Genomic DNA, 27,937 nt, shown 5'->3' with positions numbered 1-27,937 from the left:
CCTCACCCAAACCAGTGACCAATGCAACAAGTGAAATTATGGATATGGAATTATATCCTTTGTTGAGTCCTTTGGGATGACATGAAACTGCACACAATGCAAAGATGTCCATTGATGTTATTGTGACCACAAATTACAGAATAAGACTGGTATTTGTCTCTCTTTTGAGGTTGCATTCATATATTGCACCAGGCACCAGTCCACCACAAATGTCTCTTTTTTTCCTCTGACCCCTTCAAATTGTAGTCTTTGCCTTAGTTTTTCCGTTAAGTGCTACTTTCCACATCACATAGCACTATTTTTGTATATTAAGTCGTTGGCTTCTTTCTAGCATCTGGCTATCAACAGTGTTGCCATTACTAAAAAATATCCAATCAAATTATTACACAGTAAGATTGGGTTTTCCCCTTTGGACAGATCCAATAAAGCCAGTTCTGGACTTTTCTGCAATATTTAATCCAGCTGTCTCTTGAAAGGGCTTCTTCCAGAACTTGGGTGCCCTCTCACAGTTCCAACCACACATGGATAAACAGCCCCCCCCCCCCAGCATCTAATCTAGCTAAGCAATTTTTGTACTTTTTTCCCTATTTAAATCGGTGCTAGGTGCCATTTTTGTACTAGTTTCAAATACATTTCCTTCAATCTTGCTGAGGTTGTTTTGTGCAGAAATGTTCATTTGCTATGGTGCAGCAATAAAATTGCTAGCACATTTGCTAAGCTAATCAGGATCCAGTTTGGTTAATCGCTTCCAATCTAATTCCCATACCCGTCTTAAGATATTATTCAACCTTATGTAGGGTTATCTGTGATCCTTGTTTTTATGTTTGTTCTTATCCACTATTTATTTCACAGCAGAAGTTCATATCTGGTGGATATTTGGATATTCTGCACCTTTATGAAACATTAAGAAATTTCAATCCTAAACTGGTACAGTGGACGCTCAGGTTGCGAATGTGATCCGTGCGGGATGCACGCTCGCAACCAGCGTCTGTGCATGCGTGGGTTGCGATTCGGCGCTTCTGCGCGATTTAGCACTTTTGCACATGCGAGACCCCGAAACCCGAAATTATTCCATTCTGGTAGTAGTAGTAGTAGTAGTTGTTATTATTATTTACTTATATGCCACCCATCTAACTGGGTTGCCCCAGCCACTCTGGACAGCTTCCAACAGAATATTAAAAAGATAGCAAAACATCAAACATTAAAAACATCCTGATACAGGGCTGCCTTCAGATGTCTTCTAAAAGTTGTGTAGTTCTTTATCTCCTTAGCATTCCACAGGGCGGGCGCCACTATTGAGAAGGCCCTCTGCCTGGTTCTCTGTAACTTCACTTCTCACAGTGAGTGAAATGCCAGAAGGCCCTCAGAACTGGACCTCAGTGTTGCAGCTGCACAATGAGTGTAGAGACACTTCTTCAGGTACAGTGGTGCCCCGCAAGACAAACGCCTCGCAAGACAGAAAACCCGCTAGACGAAAGGGTTTACCGTTTTGGAGGCGCTTCGCAAAACAAATTTCCCTATGGGCTTGCTTCGCAAGACGAAAATGTCTTGCGAGTTCCTGCAGGGTTTCTTCCCTCCCCCCCCCCTTTTCCTAAGCCCTAAGCCGCTTATCAGCTGATCCGCTAAAAGCCGCTAAACCGCTAATAGCGCTAATCTGCTAAGCTGTCAATGGGCTTGCTTCGCAAGACGAAAAAACCGCTATACGAAGAGCCTCATGGAACGGATTAATTTCGTTTTGCGAGGCACTACTGTATACAGAGCCAAGGTCATTTAGGGCTTTAAAGGTCAGCACCTTTAAAGTGTCTACTTGTTGTATGGGCTTAGAAGGATTTAACTTTGATCCCTATCCTGCAAATACTAGCAAATACATCTTTTTCAGCTGACACCAGAAATTATTTTGGTTGTATTTATTATTATTAAAGTCAGCCATTTTTAAAGAAGTTGACAATATATCACAGCAATGAAGCAATGCAACTTTAATTTGGAGAGAAGTTAACTTTTCCTTTTGCTATGCTTTAAATATATAAAGATCAAAGAAAAGAAAAGAACTGAGATTCAAATTCAACTTTTAAGCAAAAATGACAATGTCTTCATGAGTTAATATTAATCCTTTAATTATGAATTTCAAAGGTTTAAATACTTTCTCTGACCTTGGCTTTAAATAATTATGCCAAGTGCAGCTTTCTTTAAATTCAAAAAAGATTCTGAATTGTTGATCACAGCCTTTAATGGTTTCAGGCTGGCAGATTTCCAACGTAATCCTTAGAATGCTGTTTAAAATTATAGACCAAGAACCTGATGCAGGTAAATGAAATGTCAGTTTCACAAAGGCTGTTCCAACTCTATATGCAAATTGCCCCATTTGGTTGCTACATTTCATCCTGTAATAAATTGCAGATTGTGTTTTAATACACGCTAAAACATTTAAACACCTGAATGTTGACCAATGGAGATAAGCATTTTGAGAAGTTCCAACGCAGTTTTAACACTGAGCCACAAAAAATGTATCATTTTTATTAGGGCCATAAATATCAGGGATTCAAGATAAAGTCAAAGCAGCACCAGAGAATCTGCCACAGCAGTGGCCAATGCCCTCACTCCCAAAAGAATAAAGTAAAATCAAAACAAACGAGATCAAAATGTCAAGTTCAATAGGCTTTCTTAATTTACATTAAGAATTTTGTGCAATTTAAAGTGCTCAAAATGACCCTATTCATATGGTGAGATGTTGGGCATTATAATAATGTATATAATGTGTACACTGCAGGCATACACATATACATCTGTCCACAACGCTGGCACTTAGTTTTAGGGAACCCCTGGGTATGACTCTGTCAGGAACTGCCATCAGAACAGGGACGGGAAACAGAGGGGTAGTTGTGTTACAGGGAGCCTCCGAAAATCATGCGAAGCAGTTCCTCTTCCGGTGATGAGGAAAACCCCACCTCCAGTGGGGAAGAGGTGAAAGGACCAGAGGATGCTGGTGGGAGCCTCAGCACCACTTCTGGCAAAGCCGGCCAGGGGGGAAGCATGCCCCTTCCATCGCCCAACCTGCGCAGAAGTCTAAAGTGCAAAGAGGGAAGGAAGAGCCTGGGTGTAACGAGGCCTTTATGCTGGAGGAGGGCCAGGAAACAGGCACTCCCGGATTCTGCTAGTGACTGAGGCAGACATGAACTTTGGGGTTTTGCACTGTAAATAGTTTGCACCTAAATAAAACCTGTAAAAGACAGGTCAGAGTCCTGCCTGGTTACTCGTGAGCAGCCACCCTTGCCATCTGACAGACTCCCTCAGCAGGATCCCCCTTATTACAAATACATTCACTTTGCTGAAGTCACCACCTATTGAAGGAGATGTCTCTCTATTGCTGTTCACCATAGTGCGAGGTTTTTCAACCAGTGTGCCGTGGCACCCTAGGGTGCCTTAAATGATGGTCAGGGGTGCCACAGTCAACACTGGCCTCTATCCCTCTTTCCTTCTCTCCCTCCCCTGATGCCCTCTTGTGTCTCTGTCCCCATCAGGCCGCTAGGGCTGGGGGCATCCTCTTCCCAGACCCTTGGTGGGGTTGCATGAAGAGACACCTCTCTTTGGGGTGGGGTGGGTGGCTTAGAGACCTGGGTCAGCTGCCCGGAGGACTCCCAAGAAGAGGGGGGAGGAGAGGAGCCTGAGGGAAAACTCCACAAGGGAGGGTGTTTGAAAAGGGATGGCTCTGCAGGCAAGGGGTGACATAACTGGATTTCTGAGGCTCAGAGCACATTTGGCCACGGGGAGCGGCAGAATAAATGTACGGTAGAATCATAGAATCATAGAGTTGGAAGAGACCACAAGGGCCATCGAGTCCAACCCCCTGCCAAGTTCCAGGCAGCCATGGACTGAGAAAGGTTGAAAACCTCTGACCTATTCCCTTGTCTACTTCCCTTGGCCACAGCAAGAGAGGGAGGGAGGGAGGAAGGAAGCAAGTTTCACAGTCATTTTCCTAGAAATGGGAAAGTCAGGTACTGTTTTCGTGCTTACCTTTTCGAGTGCCATCTCCATTTCTGTGGCATTAGACCTTTGCAGATCTAGAATCATCTTTTCTGACTCAACTTTCAGCTTGTTCATGGCAGTCTCATGATCCCGAAGAGTTTTTTGTTTTTCTTCTTCTCTAAGAAGGCTAAGTTCAACTAGCTGCTGTTTTCTCTGTGTATTCACTTGAATGAGCTCTTCTCGCAGTGTGTGGATCTGGGCTTCCATATCAGAAATGATCTTTAAAATAGTAATGATAGTAGAAGTTACTTTTTATGTTTAGTTTTTCTACTAAAAACAAACACATGAGATGACCATTTTGAGTAGAGAACTACCACATCATAGGTGTGAAAGCATTTCCCTAAATTATGGGGAAGTGAGAGTGTATGAAGGTATGTATATGTGCTGTTAAAATACATCCAACATATAAAGTCTGGCACACAACGCAGACATGTTTTGTGCTCACATTAAAGCTCCCTATTCAAGACTGTAATCCATAAAGCCGTGAATTAAAAGGAGGTTTGCTACAAGCATAATATTCCATAATATTTCACGAAATCAGGAAACAAGATTCTCTCGCATCCTGATCCATGCATTTCACTAGGGGAAAAGTTGCATTTATTTCAGTGGGACTTATTTCCAAGGAAAAAGCATGCTCAAGATTGTAGACTGTGGGCCTACTCCTGAGAGTCGAGGGAAAACTGGAAAATGCAATGTTGAAAATCACTTACTAGAAAATAATTCTTATTTTTATACCTCATAATGACTTATAGCAAATGTTAGCAACTCTGAGGCCTCCAAAAACAACAACAAAAGGATCTGTGCCTTTGGATTGCACAAATACTGCATATCATAAACTCACAAACTTGTTTATAAATAGTATCTAGTCACACCTGTTGCAAATTAAAAATAAATTAACGCACATGTACTGAGAAATGGAGAGGTTTTTTTTAAAAAACAATCAGTTGCATTTGTTTATTTACTGTATTTTTCCATGTATAAGACTAGGTTTTCCCCCTAAAAAATAATGTCCAAAAATAGGGGTCGTCTTATACAAGGGGGTGTCTTATAGATGGAAAAATACGATATTTCTTGCCATTCCACTGCATTTGCAGTTAAAAAACAATAAAAACCAAACAGTAAAAAAAGAGAAAGGTGCAACAGATAAAAATAATCTTAAAAAATTCAGGGGCAGTTGCAAAGGTCTATTTAATCCAGCAAGTACAGTGCCTGCAACTGTAGGGTGGGGAGCACTTTAACCTCCCAGAGTAGGGAGCTACAAAAGCTACACACAACCACAGAGAAGGCCCTCTCCCACATACTAACCAGTGACATCTGGACTCAAAAACAAGCCTACCCAGTAGAATTTAGGGCAAGGAAGGCTGCTTTGGGATGAGATTGTGAACTGCTGACTGTGGGTACTGTATTCAAGTCTGAAGAACTTCCAGATGGAGAGTTATAATCATGCACTCACTCGTGTGAATCATCATATCCATCAACACTCAATCAGAAGTAGTTCGTAAAACACACTTGGTTCAATATACATTAAGAGGCAGTGGTGTAGCGTGGGTTGCCAGTGCCCAGGGCTGTGCAGAGGGTGGGAGTGAGGGATAGAAACCGATGGAATATGTGCATTCAGCTGCCTAATGGTGTTTGCGTCACCCAGGAAATCACAGCCACAGAGATAAGAAGAGTCATTCAATTGCCTGGAGAGGTCACTTCCTGGTTCGCATGGAGAAGCTGTTTTCAACCAAGCCCAGCAATGGAAGCTTACAGCTGTATTGAGGCAGCATTGGGTGCTGAAATTTTGTGCCCCCTAACAATTTTGCACTCGGGACAACTGTCCCCGTGACCCCCTACACTATGCTACTATTAAGAGGTCTCTATATATCTCAAGAAAGACAGGAGTGCCTGGCGTGCTCTGGTCCATGGGGTCACGAAGAGTCGGAAACGACTAAGATTCAATTGATAAAAGAAATGGTTTAGTATGCAATTCACATACATAATTGCACCTTTTTACCTTCCCTCGCTTACAGAGCTTGGCAATGTGGACTAGAAGGAGCAAACATTATAGCTACGTGGTTACTTGGCAGTTGGGGACCACAAGCACGCATAAATGAGAGATAAACAGCAGCAGCAAATAGCTATCCATTGCAATTAACGTATTTCATAGTGCACAGCACAAATAATCTGAAAAAAAGTTGTTTCACTTTATTAAATCATTTCAGGTATGTAAGTTTCTAAACCTTCTGTGGCTTACTTGTCAAAACACTTATCACTTGAGTTGCCATTAAAACAAACAAACAAACAAACAAATAAATAATTGAGTAGTAGTTGACAAGAATCAAGGACAAGAACAACCAACAATCAAGGACAAAATAGCAGGTGCTGTTTTTAAATGTGTTGCGTTCAATACAGTATGGCAAAACTAAATTTCATTGGAATGTCAACGATTTTTAAGAATAGTCAGTTTTACACAAATATTACGGAGCTACTCAACAACACATTATATTTTGGGGGGAGATCTTAAGGGACTGTAGGGGTTAAAAGTAATGGTAATGGCAGCAGGTTCATATCTGGTTTTGTCCTAATAATAATAATAATAATTTATTATTTATACCCCGGCCATCTGCCTGGGTTTCCCCAGCCACTCTGGGTGAAGGACGGGTATGAAATCTTATAAACAAAACAGGTGCCAGTGGTGTTATTAAAAAAGCAAAACAGTGAGGAATACTAAAACATCCTTTAAAACAACAACATCTCCCCAAAGTCTGCCCTCCAACTGGGTTTCAATACCCAAAGGGTAATCAGCTAGAAGAAAATCACCTTAGGTGGGAACATACCATGCCCCTCGCTGCACACACCCCTTTATCTTCAAAATTAGATTGAAAACCTGCTGTTTTTCTCTGCACTTGGGGAAGATCCAGTTTTAAGTGTATAGAACTGCTGTAGTCTCATCTAGTTTGACCCATTCAGGTTGTAACTTCTCCCTCAGCACATAATGGCGTTTTCTGGGTTTGGCTAACCTTCTTTCTTTCTTTCTTAAATTGCTAAATGTGCCCCCCCTCCCCAAAATCTATAAATTCCACTAAGCTTTGCATAACATATTGTCTAATTATTTCTAACGTTCGTCTATTATGTGTTGAGCTCCTTTAGAAGATAACAGCTTGTCTGAGAAGGAAGAGAGAACAAAGTGAATGAAGATAATGTGATACATACAAGAATTGCTACTCCATTGTTCTTTTAGTGATTGAATAATTTCTGGTAGTTTCCCCCCAGATTTTTTCCACTCAAATATTTGCATTTTGTAACAGTAAAGCAAAAATGTTCTTCTTTATAATAAGTTGCCTCATTTTTATGCATACACCGCTTTAAACAAGAATATTTTTTACCGAACAGCTTATGTATGAGAATGTGCTTAATGGCAAAGCAAACACTGAAATTCACAGGGGCCTGCATAGGAAATATGTTTTCAACCTAGAAAATATGTACGTTTTTGAACTGTAAATCCCAGTTTTGTAATAAGAGTTTCATCCACATAAATGCCACTGCTATCCAAAGGGATATAGGGAATCAGTTTCGAATTGATTCTTAAGTCTTAAATACTACCAAGATTTTGCATTGCCAAAAGGAGAAATAGGCTTACTATGTACCATTAAAGTGAAATTACCTATTAGTATTCAGATTCTACAGCTAGTATTTGGAAGGGAACCCTATAACAAGATTGCTTTTAAAAACACATTCTCAGTAGCCTACAGTGTCAGCTGTCGCTTTATGATCTCTGCGCTGCTCTTCTCTAAGTACTTCTTTCCCAAATGTCTGCCAAGCCAAATTTATATTCCCTAGCATCTGAATAAATTAGGTTTTGTTTTCTTCCACAGTATTTGACAACTATGGTTGTGGTCTTCAGACTTGTCAACAGTACATAAGCCCTAGACATTCTAGAGGAGTGCAAGTTGGAATTGCACTTTGAAGGTTTATGGGATGGGGGAAAGGAATGAATTAGTACACGGTAGTAATGTCAACCTAATAATAATAAATTCTTCAGTTGTAACAGCACAAATAGTGGCTTGCACTGTCACAGCAAAATATCATCAGATGCCTAGATAATTTCTGTTTCAGTAGAGGTGAATGGTATGATAATGCCTACTGGGGCACTGCAGTGAGGCAAGGTGGGTTTTTAACCAATAGGGCAGCTATGCTACTTCCAAAGTCACGTCAGGCTAATAACCTGCTGCAACTAGTCATGCCATCATGTTGATAGAAGACCTCTAGACTTGGCTCTTTAGTGCTATGAAAGCAGAAATATGAGTAATATAAAAATGTCTTTTGTAAAATCATTACAGCCTAAAGCAAAAACTGAACATTAACTCGGCAAATGACTCTTAGTTGAATGAGGAAATGTAAAATGGGAGAAGATAAATGGCTATTATTGTGAGAAGATTATCACTTTAAAGTCCAGGCGTAGAGTGAGAAAGGCTTACACTGACAAGAATGTGCCTGTGATCTGATTTTCATAAAGCTATGCTCTCTGGAAATTAAAAATGGCAATAATTTTTTTTTTTGAACCACTAAGACAGAGAGCCTTACACATCAGATAACACAGACTGAGGGTCACCAACTTTTTAGACCACAATGCCACCCGCGTCCCCAACGTACCTTAAACCACTAGTTATTCAACAGCATATAAAAACCATGAAATAACTCCCTGCATAAAGTGAGCAAAAGGCATTTATCTACTTTTTGGAAAAGACCAAAGACATCTTTATATTGTTTAAGCACTGGTGATTTGATTTGTCCATAGCACTGCGCCTGGCAAGGTAGCCCAGAGAAGGTCAAATCCTTTTGCTGTGTCAGTACGATTACTTGCTCAGAGTCGTGCAAGAAAAGAATATGGCTCTTTTAAAGCAAACCTAATATGTTTTAAGGGATGCGGGTGGCGCTGTGGGTTAAACCACAGAGCCTAGGACTTGCCGATCAGAAGGTCGGCAGTTCAAATCCCCACAACGGGATGAGCTCCCGTTGCTCGGTCCCTGCTCCTGCCAACCTAGCAGTCTGAAAGCACATCAAAGTGCAAGTAGATAAATAGGTACCGCTCCGGCAGGAAGGTAAATGGCGTTTCTGTGCGCTGCTCTGGTTTCGCCACAGGTGGCTTAGTCATGCTGGCCACATGACCCGAAAGTTGTATGCCGGCTTCCTTGGCCAATAAAGCAAGATGAGCACCGCAACCCCAGAGTCGGCTACAACTGCACCTAATGGTCAGGGGTCCCTTTACCTTTAATATGTTTTAAAGAAGTCCAAGTCACTTTACATTTTTGAGGCACAACAATTGTGCCAAAATAGAAGAGTAGCCACCACCAACTTTTGCTGTCTGGGCATGATGGGAGCTGTAATCTGAAGGGCATTAGATTGGCGAAGGCTGGAGAAAAGATTATCATAACTGAGTCCACAGTGTTACCCAGCGCAAATATGTTTAGGGAAGTTTTTAATATTTAATGCTGTTTCGTTTTTAACACTTGATTGGAAGCCACCCAGAGTGGCTGGGGAAACTCAGCCAGATGGGCGGGGTATAAATAACAAACAAACAAACAAACAAACAAACAAACAATAATAATAATATTATTTGAAGGGTTTCTCTAACTAGGCCCCAAGTCAATGGGAAGCCTCAGAATCAAATGGCACATTATGTTAATAGAGTTTTCAACTGACTTGCTGAAAAGTGGCCCTGCCTCTTTAGAAAAGCAATGCCACAGGGCACCCTGAGCCAGACCAAGACTATGGATCAGGTAAAGGAGGGTTAAACCCTTCCTCCAGGATAGTTTTCTCTTGGAAAATTACTTGCAAAGCTATTTGCCCCTGAAGGAACTCCTGCAGGGGCAAATAGCAGCTTGGGAGATTGTTCCCTCGTGCAATAGTTCCAATTTGGATCCAGCTGCTGCTTTTTAAAAAGAAAGACATGACACTTGTTAAGGCCTTTCTTCGTGTGCCCCTTCCACAAGAGGTTTGGAGGGTGGTAACAAGAGAAAGAGCCTTTTCTGCAGTGGCCCCTGTTTTGTGGGATGCTGTCCCCATGGAAGTTCGGCTGGTACCTTCATTATACACCTTTAGGCACCAGGCAAAAAGGTTCCTCTTCAACCAGGCCTTCGGCTGATTATCATCCTATACCCTTTTAAATGTGTTGTGGGAGGGGTGAGGGGTTCTTGGTTTTTGTTCTTGCTTTTATTATGGAATTTAAGCTTTTAATCTTGTATTTTTATGTATTTTTATCTTGTATTTTATGATATTTAGGGATGAAGAACAGTATACTAAATAAATAAATACCTACATATTTGTTTTCTGTGTGGGTTTATCCCCCTATACTTGATTTTGCACACACACACATGAAATGTGCGGCCAGTTCTAAGTGTATTAGTTAAAAAACAACAACCCTATTTACACAACATGTTGTTTGATCCTCATTGTCCACTTTGACATTTCTGTGAAGTGGTTTGCAGTTAAAGTCATTTGCATCTAACTGACTAGAACAAATTAAAGCCAAGTCAAAAGAGCCTTCAAAGTCAGATTATGGTTCCTTGTATTAGTTTCATTGCTGTATACATATAACGTGCTTGACAGTAGTGTCAATTTGATCTTCATCCATCCTGGCTTGAAACATTTTGCTGGGATAAACTGGCACCACGAGTTTAGAGCATTGCAAACACCTTTGGGAGGGCTCAGCACAACCCCCAAGGAAGGCAATTTTCTGTTCCTTTCTGGCAAAACTATAATCAAATCATCATGATGGTAATTTAGAGCCATTCTCCAACTGAGTAGGTGGTGGCTGATCAACTCCATATATTTCTGAATGAGACTAAATTTCTAGGCCAACTTCAGTTGTTCTGCAGGGCTGGTAGTGAAACTAAAAACACATTAGAAGATAAGTTAAGAGTGAATATAGATGAAATAGATGAAGTATGTTAGTGAGATTATCTGGTCTAGATAGGGGTCATACCCCTTGAAAGATCAGGATGACAGACTGCACATAGTTTTTGATCAGTACTTCTCAATGGACAAGTCTGAGCTGTGGCAAAGAGGACTTTCCTAATCTGCCTCAAATGTATTCTCTTTTGCAGGCCAGGACAAACTATTTCGTATTCCTGGAGTAAGGCACCACCTAGCAGAATATTGGCACGATTTGGCAACAAAACAGGCTACTTGCAGGAGAACAGGACCATGGTCAGCTCCTTATGGCGTATTGGTGACTGGTTAGCTCAGGGCAGCAAGCTATGAATATTGCTCTAGCCAGCAAATGTCTGAAATGTGAGCTTTCATAGCTGTGTAGCTAAGGGGTTGTCCCTTGCTCTGCCTCATCTGAGAGTATATATACTGAGTTAAAAAGACCACACCCTATTGCTCAGGCATAGGTTCTGGTGGGGCTCTTGCTACCCCTGTCTGAAGGGTGGAAGGGACCCTTATGCTGGCCCTTGCCCCACCCCCAGCTGGCTGCCCATAGACCTGCTGAGATGGGGGCAGGGCAATGGCTCCCTGGAACAAAGGTGGGTGGCTCACCTGTACCAGGAGGTTGTGCGGTGTCACAAACCCCGCCCACCCAAGGGAGGGGGTGAGCAGAAATTGCCTTCTTGCATCCTCAGTGTCAGAGAAGGAGTGCAGGGCTACTTCCTCATGTTAAGGAGATACTGGTAAAGCTAAAACCTGGTTCCTCTCCCATAGGAATGCCCAGCAATCTTTCTAGGGCTTTCTTCAAACATGATGCCATCAGGATCCACATCTCAGACTGTGGAAATCTCAAAATAAATATTACAAATGTGCTCTCTTTTGGAGCTGAAACATTCCTGGGAAATGTTAAAGAGGCATAGGCAATGAAAACGTATTACAAAATGTGTCAGGCATCATCATACATGGCCATCCTCTGAGAATAATGTTCAGGCTTCGTGTTCCTCTTTTGGGGTCCTTCCCCTATAAGCTGCAGTGGTTGCCAATTACTGTATTTATTGCTCTATAAGACACACTTTTCCCCTCCTAAAAAGGGGAGATGTGTGTGCGTCTTATGGAGCGAATGCAGGCGGCAGGCTCTGCTCAGCGCTCCCTTTAAAGAGCCACGTGGCTGCCCTTCTCCCTCCTTGGGGAAAAGCCCCCGAGAGCCGCACACACACTCCACACGCTCTTTAAAGGGAGCATGGCTCTTGGGGGAGCCTTAGCCGTGCGCAGCCTCTCCCAGGCAGGGGGATGAAGGCTCCCCTTGCCCAGGAGAGGCTGCACGTGGCTATCCCATGAGCCAGAACAGCAAGAGGCTATCCCAGAAGCCAGATCCCTCTTGCTGTTCTCGCTTTTGGGATTCAGAATATTTCTTTTTCTTGTTTTCCTCCTCCAAAAACTAGGTGCGTCTTATGGTCTGGTGCATCTTATAGAGCGAAAAACACGGTAGGTTCCAAACCCAATTCAAAGAGCTGAACTGTTTGCTTCTCAAAGTCCTAAATGATCTCAGACTAGTGTATCTTAGAATAGTATGGTTCCTGTGTGCACCAAACAAGATTAAATCAAGTGCATCTCACTACACAAACATTTGGATTTCACTTCCTTCTATCACAAACACCACTGGCAAGAAGATAAAAAGTTATTTGTCATATACAATGCATTAAGAAGTCTATATACAGACTTGCAACGCAAAAGAGGGCCAAATGTAACACACAATAATTGCTGATTTCCTCAGTCTATGAAATGTGAAGGGGAGACTTATATCCACAAAAACGTGGGTTCTTATGCTAAGGAAGTGTCTGACACACATCTACTGTGAGTTTGGAGATTTATATCTATGTTCATATGGAATCCCTGCTAGGAATACTTTGACTAGATCATGCCCTAGTTTATTTTCATTTAAATAATTAAAAAAATATGTTAGGCAGAGGATTATTTAATGTGTCAACAGTGCTATGATCTCTCAAGAATGCTTAAGGTTTTTAGATTAAAGGAAGATGAAATATAGCACACAGGCAAGTGAAATTGTGGATTTGACTTTAACATTTGCTTGGTGCTTCTTGAAGTTGTGTCTAATGTTATAAAGTCTAAATCAGCTCCATCATAACTCTGACTGAGGTTGTCAAAAGTTGAAAGATTAGATGGTAAATGTAGTTGCATATTTTCCTTTTAAAATGTAGCTTACAAATCCAACTGATAGAAGGTTAAATACTTAGACATTTACGCTGTCCCAGTATTTCTAGTTTCTTTCACCTTTGCAAGCATCTCTGACAGATCCTTAAAAAAATTGTCTACTAGGAGTAAGGTGTTATGTTGCTAACTTGCATATGTCCTCCATTAATTTTAACAGCACTAATCTGCTTACAAATGTCAAAGCTCTCCTGTAAGATACATTACAAGTGACAGCTTTGAAATTTTGCATACGCTGAAATCTGTTTTGCTATCTGTTGTGAATCTATTGGAGGCACATCCTCAACTTGTAAAACAGCTGCTTTCATTTCAGGTTTTATGGGTTTAGAGGTATATATTTAATTGCTGTATTATCACAAATCACCCTGCAAATATTGTTTGATGAAAGGTAGAATATAAAATATTTTAAATAAATGCAATTTGTATACTAAGATAAACTCCTGCAAATGATGCAGTGAAAACTGAGGACTTTTCAGGGCCCATTGATTTCCGTGAAATAAGTTTATTCATGTCCACATAATAACAAAAGATTCTCCTATAGCTTCTAAAACAGGCAAGTTACAATCCAACTGGCTGCATTTTACAACTATCACAACGTTTGAAGGCTTTGAAAGGAAATTCAACAAATTTGTGGCGAATAAATCCATCAATGGTACCTAGATATGATGGTTATGTACTACCCCCAGAAACAGAGGGAGTATGCTTCTGAATACCAGTTGGTGGGAATCCCAAGCGTCTTGCTTGTTGGCTTCCCATAGGCATCTGGTTGGCCACTGTGGGAACAGAATACCAGACAAGATGCACCTCTGGTCTGACTGAGCAGCACTCTTCTGATGTCATTAAAGTTAAAGAAGGAAATGGTATAGTAAAAACTGTTGTCTGATGTGGCAGAGGCAGAAAGCTGAGTAATAGAGGTTAGAGGAAGCAGAAAATTTAGCATTTTACACGGGCGGGAGCTATATATTATGAGAAAGGGTGGTTTGCTGTCAAAACAATTGAAATATCTGACATATTTGCATGCAGATTTCTACTTCAATGTCTGGGAGATAGGCCAGTTGCCATCTTAACGTGTGAATGTGGGGATACTCCTGGACCTACCTTTGTCATTGGTGAGGCAGACAGCCTTAATAGTTTGTAACTCCTTTTACTAAATTTGGTCATTGTTGGACATGAACAGCATGGCCACATTGATAACCCAAAGGATGGATTACCACAGTGCATTCTATGTGGGACCTCCTTCAAAAAAAGGTCTGTAAGCTGCAGCTGATACAGGATGCAGCAGCTACCAACAGCTTGTAACACCTTTGCTGATACAGTGGTACCTCAGGTTAAATACTTAATTCGTTCCAGAGGTCCGTTCTTAACCTGAAACTGTTCTTAACCTGAAGCACCACTTTAGCTAATGGGGCCTCCTGCTGCTGCCGCACCGCCAGAGCACGATTTCTCTTCTCATCCTGAAGCAAAGTTCTTAACCTGAAGCACTATTTCTGGGTTAGCGGAGTCTGTAACCTGAAGCGTATGTAACCCGAGGTACCACTGTATAACTGCATGGACTGCCAATGTGCTATCTGGCCATGGGTTTCCTAGTGTTGCCACTCCCCTCCAAGCTCATTCAGAGCAGCGCCTTTCAGTGTTGCAGCACATGCCCTTTGGAATTCCCTCCTTGTTGAGTTTAGGTAGCACAGACAATAGGTTTCTGGTGCATGCTCAACACATTATTGTGCTTATGTAGGTGGTTTCAGACATACGAGCTGAACCATGTATCTTTGTGAAGTGAATTTTATGCTTTGTTGTAGCTTTGATTACAGTCATACCCCGGGTTAAAGTCGCTTCAGGTTGAGCGTTTTCAGGTTACGCTCCATGGAGACCCAGAAGTAATGGCACGCGTTACTTCCGGGTTTCGCTGCTCGCGCATGTGCAGACACTCAAAGTGACGTCACGCGCATGCACAGAAGCAGCAAATCGCAACCACAGACGCGGGTTGCGTTCTGCTCAGGATGCGAATGGGGCTCCGGAACGGATCCCATTTGCACCCAGAGGTACCACTGGATTGGCTCTCCAGATGCTGTTGTGCTTCAACTCCCATTATCCCTGACCACTGTCAATGCTGGTGGCTAGGAATGAAAGGAGTTGGTGTCACCCACATATTGAGGGCCACAGGTTCCCTATTTTTCATTTCAGCTTGCAGTTTTGCCAGCACAACAAACAGTTGCTATAAGTCACTGACCACCGAAATGTTTGATATCTATTTTTAACAGCAAATTTTTGTGTTCTGACTAAAGCCAAGAATTCTGAGCACTGCTAATAATTAAAGTTAACATGGTTGATTAGTACTCCCTATTTTGTGTGTGTGCACAAAGTGATTACACATTAGTTTGCAGCAGAAAAAAGCAAAAAAAAGCAGCAGCCCTCTACCATCACAGGATAGTTTTGTTCATATTTTCCCACAGGCTGTATATCAAAAATAATTATGTATAATGTATCAGTTCTCAAGAAACATGTAATGGCCAGCTGCCAAATGTCCTTTATTTTTCTCTCAGCATGACTTAAATTGAAATGCAGGATCCAGTCCCCTCTCACCAAACCAGTATAAACTAAACTGTTGAATTCTCTCCCCTCAGAGGCATGTCTGGCACCTTCACTATACAGCTTTCGGCAAATGCTGAAGAGGCACCTATTTACCCCGGTGTGTTTTTGGGGTAACTACCCTATTCCTGTGATTTGTTATAAAAGTTTTTATATTGAATTTTTAACTGCTGAAACCTGCCCTGAGATATGCTGGCAAAGAGTGGGCAAAAAAAATTAACAACATCCCTTGCCCTTTTAAAATGTGGGGATTTGGGGGGAGGCTATTGGGTTGTTTTTGTTTTGATTATGTATTTTGTGGTTTTATATTTTGATTTTATTCAGTGAACTGCCCTGAGACCTCTGGGTATAGGGCGGAATATTAATTCAGTAAACAACAACAACAATCTGCCCCTACTGGATATGAAACAAAAGGCAACTACACATAGCACTGATTGTTGGTAGGGTTGCAACCTTGGATTAATCAATTTAATTGACTAAAACAGTACTCATGATTAATCAGGGTGCAGATACACAGGCGTTTATAAATTTTGCAGAGGGAAACACTATATATAGAGGCATTCCCCTTCTCTCTCTCAAATAGGAGAGAATGCCTCCTCAAATATTATTGCTTCAGAACTGTTCTTTTTATTCAAATGCAAATTTAGTTCATTACTCAACTAAGATTACCTTAATCAAGGGACAAATCTAACTGTAAGCACTGGCAGAAACAGTGCTAACTCTTTCTGCTTTAAGTATATGCATATGCTGATGAGACCATGAGACGAGTTGCCCTGCCACTGATGTTCACCACCATCATTTTATCAATGAAGTTTGTCTGAACTGACACTGTGGTTAACTTTAACTATGTTTAGCTTTAAAATGCACAACTTCAAACCATGGTTTCTGAAACTGTGTTGCTGAAACGAACCACAGTTAATCGGAGTTCTTGGTTCAGATAACACAGCAAGTTGTGGCTGATCAAAAGCAGAAGCTGGCAGTGGCTCTCGGAGTTTTATGGGTTTATGGGGATGCTAGGGGTGAACTTGGGAGCTTCTATATATAAAGTAGGTGTTCTGTGACTGAGCTACTGCTCCTCCCTTAACACGTGAAGCTCTGCAGGTGCTGGATCAGTGTGGTAGCTGTAATGTGTTAGACCAGGGATGTCCAACAGCGAGCTGTTGGTTAATCTCAATTTCGACATTTTCCTCTCCATAACGGGACATTCCTCCATAAAAAAAGCTCAACAACTGAACACCCCCCCAAAAAAGGGGTAGATCACTGCCAGTTTTTTATTCTGTGAGTAGACTGCAGTCTCTTGGGAGCTGGACGTCCCTGTGTTAGACGATAGCTAATAAACTGAAACTGAATCCCACCAAGATGGAGGAGCTGTGGATTGCTGGTTGTCAGACCTGGGAAACACCAGCCTATTCTTGACAACACTCAACTATTCCTGGATCAGGTACGTAGTCTAGGGATACACCTTGATTTGACCTTGTCACTGGAGACTCAGATGGTTCTGGTGGCATGGGGTGCCTTTTTCTAGCAATGTCTGGTTTTTGGTCTTTAAGGTGCTACTGGAAGGAATTTTTTTATTTTGTTTTGACTATGGCAGACCAACACGGCTACCTATCTGTAAATGTCTGGTTTGACAGCTACAGCCATTTCTGGACAGCGATAGCTTGAACACAGTGCCTCCACACTCTAGTAACCTCCCATTCAGAGTACTGCAATTTGTCCATGCAAAGCTACCCTTGAATACACTCTAGGACAGGGGTCAGCAAACTTTTTCAGCAGGGGGCCAGTCCACTGTCCCCCAGACCTTGGGGGGGCAGGCTATTTTTTTTTGGGGGGGTGAACGAATTCCTATGCCCCACAAACAACCCAGAGATGCATTTTAAATAAAAGGGCACATTCTACTCAGGTAAAAACACGCTGATTCCCAGACCATCCGCAGGCAGGATTTAGAAGGCGATTGGGCTGGATCCGGCCCCCAGGCCTTAGTTTGCCTACCCATGCCCTAGGAGTCTAGGTATTGCAGCAGCTATCACAAAATACAGCAGCTGAAGTATTAACAGGCATCTCTGCACAAAATACCGCATTTTTCTGTATATAAGACTAGGTCCCCCCCCTAAAAATAATGTCCAAAATTTGGGGGTGTCTTATACATGGATAAATCTCTCCCCATTTTCTTAAATCAGAGGCCACCAAAATAGGGGGTGTCTTATACATGGGGCATCTTATAGACGGAAAAATACGGTATGTAACACTGGTCCATAATAATTCACACTGGCTGCCTTTTGTCACTGGGCCCACTTCAAAGTGTTAGTTGATTTGCAAAGCCCTGAACAGCTCAGGACTTGGGTTTTCTGAAATAACACCTACTGATTGTTCTGCCCAAGCTTTTAAGTTTGGCTGGGGAGGCCTTCCTCAGCAAGGGTACCTCAGTTATGGAATACTGCTCCCCTAGAGTTCAGTTGGTGCCTCCTTTGTCCCTCTTTCAGCACTAGCTGAAAACAGTTCTCTTCTACTATGGTGACCTGGCCGTAGATCACTTTGATGAGAACCAGGCTATAAATACCATTAATAATCACAGTGGCTTTCAGCAATGTCAAATTGCATGTGATGAATACTATTTCCCTCCACCCATCCCAAACTATGGGTGATATTCAATAAGTTTTGCTCAGAACAGAGCTACTGAGATTGGGGGACCTAATTTATGCTCATGAATTTCAATGCATTTAGTCTGAGTAAAACCTAGAAGACCTAGGTGGTTTTTAACTGTCATTCAAGCTGAACCTGGTATCAGTGATGGTTTCCCTATAAAATCCTATGAAATTCTACTACAGAGACAGAATACACAATGGTTGACTGGAAAGCCAACTCCAGTGTCAGTTCTGGAACTGCTGTCCTGAAGGTGTAAGCTATATTGTGCAGCACTCACAGGTACCTGTATGAAGAATGAAATGAACAGCAATATGCCTTGTACAGCATTGTAATAAGCAAGCTGATGAAAACAAATATGACATTGAACGTGTCATTGAAAGAGATGATATTCACAATGACCTTTATGATTAAAATACTGGAGAAAATGTACTTCAGCTTTGCAGTTTTCATGATTTGTGAATGAAGGTATGGTAGCTACATACTGACTTAATAAAAGTACATGTTTTCTTTCATTTTCCTCTCTCTAACTTTTATTTCATGTAGAAGAGGTCCCCACCCACCCAAGTAAAAGCTACTCATTACTGACAGCCATCATGGCTAATAATTTTACTAAGGTTATAGGCTATGAAAGAAATGTAATCCCTCAAGATGGTACCAACTACCCCGCTTTAAGGCTCCCATAATTGGAAGGAATCGTGCTGACAGATGAAGAGAGGGAGGAGTATTGTTTTACACCGAGAAAGTTACCTCAATAGGGATATGATCAATCACTGATCAGTGTCGGATAACAGGCTAAGTAAGGAACATTTTGGTGTATACTTTGCAGAGGGCAGATCATATCTTGGACTCTAGGAACTATGTTAACTGTAAGTGAAATCTTTTTTTAAAAAAATCATTGCATTATTTACAGACCTTGAACAGTCTGTTCTTCATCTTTGCCATGATGCTCCCAAAATTATTTCAATATGTTATGGGTCTTTTTTGGGACGACGTGAGCATTTTGGAGCCAAACTGGACAAAAGGTGTGAAATTTATAGCCCCAAACTGGATACAGTGGTACCTCGGGTTACATACGCTTCAGGTTACATACGCTTCAGGTTACAGACTCCACTAACCCAGAAATAGTACCTCGGGTTAAGAACTTTGCTTCAGGATGAGAACAGAAATCGTGTTCCGGCGGCGCGGCAGCAGCAGGAGGTCCCATTAGCTAAAGTGATGCTTCAGGTTAAGAACAGTTTCAGGTTAAGTACGGACCTCCGGAATGAATTAAGTATTTAACCCAAGGTACCACTGTATTACACATTTTGGTTATTCTATTTATTGCTTTTGTATGAAGGCTACTAAATACCAACAGACGTGGTGATTTTGCTAGCTTCGTAGCCTATCAAATAAAGATAGCTCAGTTGGTTAGAGCATGGTGCTGATAACCCCAAGGTCACAGGTTTGATCCCCATATGGGACAGCTGCATATTCCTGCATTGTAGAGAGATGGACTAGATGATCCTCAGGGTCCCTTCTAACTCTACCATTCTATGATTCTATTCACCCAAGATAGTAAAAACCACACTTTCTGGCCCACAAACTATTACAAGATAGACCATTTGCTTTAAGATCTTGCCTCTCCATAACCTCTATTCCAATTCTGAATGCACTCCTTGGTGAATACTATCTTGACCTTGTGCTTGTTACCTATCAGTTCTTCAATTAGTCCTAAAACATCATCCTTAGAATTGACAATTAAGTAGTATGAGTCACAAGGGCTTCATAACAATCACCTGAGAGTTTTTAACTCAAATCTGAATCAATTATCTTATAATGGCCGGAGATCAGAGAAAAGCAAAGCAAAATCTCTGGAGTTGAGATTATGCCAAGAACATCTTTAATCTCTGATAATGATGAGCTCTGACACATTCACCTACAGACCTTCAGATATGGTACCATGTCACTTACCCATCTAATTTTTGTAAATGTTTATTCACTAAACATATTCCTTCATCTATAGAGATCAGAAACACTGCTGAGTATCTTTTTCAGATAAGAAATTCCAGAGTAAGTAAAAAAAAAAAAAAGTATTATAAAGCAACGAACCATATTTTTTTTTTTTAAAAAAAGTATTCTGATCTCCTCATAATCATACATAATTACAGCATTAATGAAGGCAGCTGTTATGAGGGAAGAGCAATAATTTTCATGACTGAAAGATGTTCAAACCAAAAATTCAACAAGACAAGTGATGCTGCAAATATAAATTACACATTGTTGGTTAATGCTACGTATTATTTTACTGCAGGAGGATGCCAAGGGAATAATTATTATTCAAATAAAGTGAGTGTTAAAATCTGATTCTGGGACAGTTTTGGAAAAGATGCTATATCCGTCAAGAGCAGTTGCACAAGCATCAGGTGATGCTGGTACTAATTAATTGGCAGCTTTTTCTCCCTGTCGTCTTCTCTGAATCTCAAATGATGAAACTGCTTGTTCCTTTTATTGAACCAGCTTGGCCTAGACTAGCTTGTCCCGCAGTGACATGTATATTGAATACAAATCAGACAGCATAGCTTTAAATCTGTGTTGCAGCTCTCATTTCCAATTCGAGAACTGTACTATAATCATAAGCTTCTAGTGGATGAAAGGAAATCACTGCTCTGAATATTAGCTAATGCCACATTTGCAAGTCCTGAAAAGATCTGTGCTGTTTTTTAAAAAATAGATCATTTCTCGTGAACCTATATATATGAATTGCTTTGTACTGCTCGACTGATAGAAGCAATGCCTGTGCTGGGATTAAACCCTTTTCATCATAAAGCCTCATCTGGTTCGGAGTCCAAGTCCATCAAACCTTTTCCCTTTAAAGTCCCGCCTTTGATTCGACATCAATTTATTCAAACCGCAGCTGGGTGGCTGAAAACGAAAGGACAGCATCATTTAAACCAACCATGTTCCCAACTTGAAAGAAGGGCTATAATTAAAAAAATGGGCATAAAAGAATGGAAATGGGATAATATTTTTTAATGGCAGTTCAAAGGCTGACAGATGTCAAAGCCTTTGAAGATGTCAGTACAGTGAGCAAGAAGTTGCCATTAAATAGTTTGCCTGAGAGGTGAAGCAGCTTTTTAATGACTGAAAAAGCCCTTGCAGACACATCCTTCTGTTTTTAATTTGTCAGAGTTTCTGCTGTATTTTCTGAATAATGACATATGATTATAACTGCATAGCATACATATTTTTATAGTAGGTTAAATGAATACTTTATTTTGCATTCTCACAAAGCTAGATAAGAACTTTGCCCACAGAGAGCCCACACTATTTAGATTCCTTCACATATTTATGGTAAATTTGATGGGACTGGCCAAAGACAAGAGTTATTGTGCGTTGCATGCTTTGTTCTTTAAATGGTGCGAGAACTAGAGCTCTCCCAATTTGCATGCATCCACTGATGATCAGACTGACTTATGCCCTTCTTGGGGGTGATGACTGGCTTACGCCATCATCGACAATGAGTCCCTTTATAATTAGCTGATGGGCAAAGATGTCAAAACAAAGTAATGCTTTATTGAGGGCAGGGTGGGGATCCATGTCGTAACCCAAATATATGAAAACAACAGAACCTTTAGAACACAAATTTCTAAGAAAAAACAGATTTGCACGTTGGTTTAACATTAAGCCACAATGTGCTCCATATCAATAGAGAGGAAGCAGTAACATTATCCACAACCTACAAATATGCACAAATTACACAATCAATTCATAAAATCTTAGTCACTGCCACAAAAGCAGCTCTGCACATCAATATACAAAAGAGGTACATGCTTCTAAGGATACTGTGCCAGCTTTAACATTATTTTTACATGATATATCCTTGAACATGCTGCAAATAGCTGGCACAATCTGCACTTCATTTCAGATTCTGTATTAGATTTCTGTTCTCAGGTTTCTTCAGGTGGAAATTAGTAAACCCCTCTGACCCCTCCAATCTCCTTCACATCATTTGGACACAGTGAAAATTTCTCTCATCCTCATTATTATTAGGAAGCTTTCTTCCCCATCATAAAAAGTAGGCTTAAAAAGCTATCTGCGTGCATACTCTGTGCTACATTACAAAAAATAAATAGAATTATCCCAAAGACTAGTCTACTATCCCACGAAGCAGAACCTATGTATGGGAAACGTAAGGAGTAGTATTCTGCACTTCTTAAAACAAAACAAAAGAGAAAGAGATACTCCTCCCAACACCCCCCCCCCTCAAATATGTTCTAACTTGCCATAAAAGACAGGACACACTAAGGGCACTTCTCTTGCTTGTTTATATACCCCACTCTGTCCATTTCTTTGTCTCTCAAACCCATCATGAGAAAACAAGGCCTGCTGCATACACTCCTTGTACAGCAGAGGGAGCTGATTTCTGCCAGTGTGACCTCACAATACTCAACATGCAAGCCTTTCCTTCCCAACAAGTACCCTGCAAGGAGAACCATGGGATTAATTCATATACATACACACACATTCATTGCAGGGGGCCAAACCAGATGACCCTACAGGTCCCTTCCAACTCTCTACAATTCTCTGCTTCTAGAGGTGTGGGATTGCCTTGTGAGGAAGCGGTTCCTGGGATGCTAGTATGTGTCAAGGGGGTCTGAGAGTGGGAGAGGGAAATTCTGAACATTCCATCCCCATACTTCAAGCTGCAAGAGGGAAAATGAGTCTCTTCTCTTCATGCTTTCCATACCCCCTTTCTACTAGCCAAGAAAGTAGGAGTTTGTATAACTTCTTGGACTGAAGATTGGGGCGCAGCTGTCCAGCTATGACAATAGGCTGCCACTTATGTACTCTACCTTCCCGACTGAAGTGCAGAGTGTTTGAGGACCGGGACATTCACAGGGAAACCAAAATACTTGTTTACAAAGCTATTGTACTACCAACCTTACTGTATGCTTGTGAAACATGGACCACTTATAAACGCCATCTCTAACTCCTTGAAAGATTCCATCAACAGTGTCTCAGAAAACTTTTACACATCACTTGGGAAGACAGGCAAACTAATATCAGTGTACTAGAAGAAGCAAAGATCACCAGTGTTGAAGCAAGGATTCTTCAACATCAACTTCGTTGGACTGGTCATGTTCTGTGGATGCCTGATGATTGTCTCCCAAAGCAACTACTCTATTCCGAACTTAAAAATGGAAAGCGTAATGCTGGTGGTCAACAAAAGAGGTTTAAAGACTGACTCAAGGCAAATCTTAAAAAATGTGGTATAAACACTGAAAACTGGGAAACACTGGCCTGCGAGCGCTCCAGTTGGAGAACAGCCTTTACCAAAGGTGTCATGGGCTTTGAAGACACTCGAACTCAGGACGCAAGGGAGAAACATGCTAAGAGGAAGGCACGCTTGGCAAATCCACACTGTAATCAATTCTCGCCCAGAAACCAATGTCCCCACTGTGGAAGGACGTGTGGATCCAGAATTGGCCTCCACAGTCACTTACGGACTCATTGTTAAAACTGTGTTTATGGAAGACAATCTTACTCGGCTATGAGTGATCACCAAAGAAGAAAGAAGAACTCTATCTTCCTGGTTCTGTAGTGGAGAAGCAAATAAAATACCTTTTATATAGTTGACGCAATTACCATAATGTTTTGTGGGAAGACTTATATTTACTAAACTAAACTATACAAACAAGGTGGAATCACAACTCACAAAAAAACCACCACTGAGCTAAACCAGAAAGTTTCAGCCTAAACCAGAAAGTTTCGTCTATGTAGAAAATGGGAAATTGTAATGACCAACCTCATAGGTTGTTATGACAAAAGAAACAGTGATTACAAAAAGCACTTGACATTAAAACTGCTACAGGCATCATAAACATTTATAGTAAGCTACAGGGGACACCAACTATTTATCTATGTAAAAGGTAAAGGTAAAGGTACCCCTGCCCATACGGGCCAGTCTTGACAGACTCTGGGGTTGTGCGCCCATCTCACTTAAGAGGCCAGGGGCCAGCGCTGTCCGGAGACACTTCCGGGTCACGTGGCCAGCGTGACATCGCTGCTCTTTACCTTCCCGCTGGTAAGCGGTCCCTATTTATCTACTTGCACCCGGAGGTGCTTTCGAACTGCTAGGTTGGCAGGCGCTGGGACCAAGCAGCGGGAGCGCACCCCGCTGCAGGGATTCGAACCGCCGACCTTTCGATCGGCAAGTCCTAGGCGCTGAGGCTTTAACCCACAGCGCCACCTGCGTCCCATTTATCTATGTAGACCTTGTTATTAAAGTAAGTTTTACATGCCACAGATCATCCTGTTTGTTTATTTTATTAATACATTTATATACTGCTTGTTTTCATTTCTAAGTGGTGTACATCAAAACAATACACAGAAAATTGGACAATAAAACAAAAATAATTTAGCATAAAACCAAACGCTACCTTAAAATGTCTTCTGCAGCAAGAAAGCATCAGCCACATGCCTGAAATTCAGCAAGGAGGGTGCCTATATAATCTCACCTGGGAGGCTTGGGCAGCTTGTAATATTTAAGCACCAGGAATCTGAGCCCTGGGGTACCACCAACAGAGACTCCTCCACAGATTCCTCTCCCTCAGGCGGGGATAGAGATTGGGCAGTCTTTAAGATATCCTGGATCCATGTTGTTAAGTGCCTTGTGAATTATTACAAGAACCTTGAATCTGACCCAGTAACATATAGGCAACCAGTGCAAGGTTTTAAGCACTGGAGCTTCTGTAGCCTCACAGAAAGTGCATTAGAATAATCAAATGTTAAGTTTACCAATACATGAATCACTGCATCCGGGCTACCCCTGCCTAAGACTGGCCGTAGTCAGCTCACTACCTGTAACAGTTAAAAGGCACTCCTAGCCACTTGACTCCTAGTGTCAAGTGACAAAGATAAATCCAGAAACACACCTAAACTATTATTTCAGAAGAAGAGTAACCCCATCCAAAACAAGCAATGACCTATCTTCTGGAAAATGGAACCACCCACCCACCATGCCTCTGTCTTAGAATCATAGAATCATAGAGTTGGAAGAGACCACAAGGGCCATCGAGTCCAACCCCCTGCCAAGCAGGAAACACCATCAGAGCACTCCTGACATATGGTTGTCAAGCCTCTGCTTAAAGACCTCCAAAGAAGGAGACTCCACCACACTCCTTGGCAGCCAATTCCTCTGTCGAACAGCTCTTACTGTCAGGAAGTTCTTCCTAATGTTTAGGTGGAATCTTCTTTCTTGTAGTTTGGAGCCATTGCTCCGTGTCCACTTCTCTGGAGCAGCAGAAAACAACCTTTCTCCCTCCTCTATGTGACATCCTTTTATATATTTGAACATGGCTATCATATCACCCCATTGCTCAAACCATCACTCCATAATTATATCCAGACAAGGTTTGAGACCATGCTCAGCCTTTTCTGACTCAGATGCTATGGAGAAACAGCTGACTATCAGCAGAGTATCTCATTGTTTTTGCTCCAAAACTCCTAATAACTACCCCCCAGTGGTTTCATATAGTTGTTTAACAGGACTGTGCTCTGTGGTACACCATACCACAAGGACCGTGGGTCCAAGATACAATCCCCCAATGCTGTTCTCTAGACACGGCCATGTAGGAAGGAATAAGAACCAGTGCAAAACACTGCCCCCAGTTCCCATCCCACAGAGCTGGTCCAAGATACCATGGTCAGGTGTATCAAAAGCTGCCAACAGGTCAGGAAGCCGGAGTAGAGATGCATTCCCTCTCTGTCCTGCTCTCAACACATCAGGGTGACCAAAGCTGATTCAGTCCCTAAACCATGCCTGAACCCGGATTGAAATGAATCCAGATAGAATCCAGATCAAGAAACTCCTGCAACTGCTCCGCCATCACTCTCTGCACCACTGTGCCCAAGAATGCGGCTTGGCAGTATTTACTGTAAACCACAGAGTTCATAACGGGTTTCTTCATTACCGCTTAAGGGCTGCAGGCTCCATTCCACTGAATAGAACCATGTTCACCATACCCTGGACCCACCCACCCACCCAGTCAGTCAGTCAGTCAGTCAGTCCTACCACACAAACTAGCTTTGACCAGCCAGGATGGACAGGGGTCAAGAATGCAAGAAGTTGGTCACATCATTACCCTGTCTACACCATCAAGACACATAAACCAAAATTAATTCCACAAAATATGGGAAGGTGCTGCATTGGACAACTCAACTGGACTTGCAAAAACTGCTGTGTCTAAGGCACTATAGGGTTGAGCAACATTATTCTTGAAGCCCCATGCAAACTGCTCTCAACATGCTATGAGGGCCATTCACCATCTGGTAGGCAGAACTGTGTGACCTAACAGGTGTCAAGGGCAGACCATCTGAATTGGTCCCCCACCACTGCAGGGCAAGGTTGCAGACAATAGTCCAAACCTCCCTGGAAGTGGTCAGACCATGACAAGAGGGTTACACTCAGCCCGCCTATATGCAGATCCTACATTTGCACCAGTCACTGCACTTTGTTCCAAGCTCATTAACTTAATCACAAGCTGCATCTGCCAAAGTGCAAAGAGAAGGGAGAAATACTGAACAGAGGAGTAGCCTCAAGAAGGATGAATAAGCAACATGTCAATGTAAGAGATCATAATCTGGATCAGCCAATTGACAGTTTGTGTTTGGTTGGCTGATGTTGAGTGGACCTTTCCACAAAATGCATCATATATATCTGATTAAAATAGATTAATGGTCAAAACCTGTAACTGTACAAAGGACAAAGTAGTCTTTCAACAATTAAAAATTTTCCGGAAGCAAAAAAAAAGAAAGGAAAATAATAAACACCAGGTGAACACTATAAATATAGCACATTTTCAGTTATACGTGATATGCAAAGCCCACAAATTTATATTGTACCATTATCTATCATATTGTATTTCCATTGTTATTCTGTTTACACTTAACTTCTGCCTGTTATTCATTTCCTACCAAATACACAAAAATGGGCAGCATCAAAATACTTGTGAGAAGATGTCACTTTATATATTTCTGCCTGAAGCTTTCAAGAACAACCTTTATTCAAAACAATGGAGTGAGAAAACCAGTGATTCACAATCTACACACAATAAAACACAATGTCTTAGCTGAAACTGGAATTCATCTTAGCAAACCAAAATCTGATTTCAAGACACAATTATGATAAGCATATAGTGGGATGCTTAACACTTGGGCTTCCAGCCAAGAAGTCCTTTCTATTTTGTACCTCCCCGTCTGTTACAAATAAGGAATGCGCTTTCTAGTCCGACTACAAGTCAAGCTTCCCGGAACTCCCTATTTGAAATGTTAATCACTCTGTTACTACACATTAGTTACCCTGCTCTGGTTAATGAGGCAATTCCTGACTAGGATGACCCAGAGTGGATAATATGATCTTCCTGCTTATCTCTATAGTAGCATGGGGAATGAGAAACATTCACAAGCATCTTTTTGGCTTCTCACAAACTCTGCTTATGAGATATTGATTGGTCCAAGTCCTTCTGTTTCTCATCCTAAATGCCTCAAGCTTAAAAAG

At 41.6% G+C, this 27,937-nt stretch overlaps 1 protein-coding gene across 5 annotated transcripts in view; it reads right to left on the bottom strand.

Annotated features, from left to right (window-relative positions):
- The window catches only part of CEP112 (centrosomal protein 112), a 210,426-nt gene that overhangs the window by 65,818 nt on the left and 116,671 nt on the right, over positions 1-27,937 (bottom strand). For all 5 annotated transcript variants that reach the window (XR_013835792.1, XM_079965385.1, XM_079965387.1 and 2 more), the window contains one exon: positions 4,012-4,242. Coding sequence is in view for 4 of the 5 variants with exons in the window: in XM_079965385.1 (XP_079821511.1) it covers positions 4,012-4,242 (231 nt within the window). In the remaining variant the exon portion in view is untranslated. The remainder of the gene's footprint in view (positions 1-4,011; positions 4,243-27,937) is intronic.

The sequence above is a fragment of the Podarcis cretensis genome (genome assembly GCF_951804945.1).
Source record: "Podarcis cretensis genome assembly, chromosome: 2".
Taxonomy (NCBI): Eukaryota; Metazoa; Chordata; class Lepidosauria; order Squamata; family Lacertidae; genus Podarcis; species Podarcis cretensis.
The sequence above is the reverse complement of the archived record's forward strand: the minus strand, read 5'-3'. Positions and strand labels throughout refer to the sequence as shown.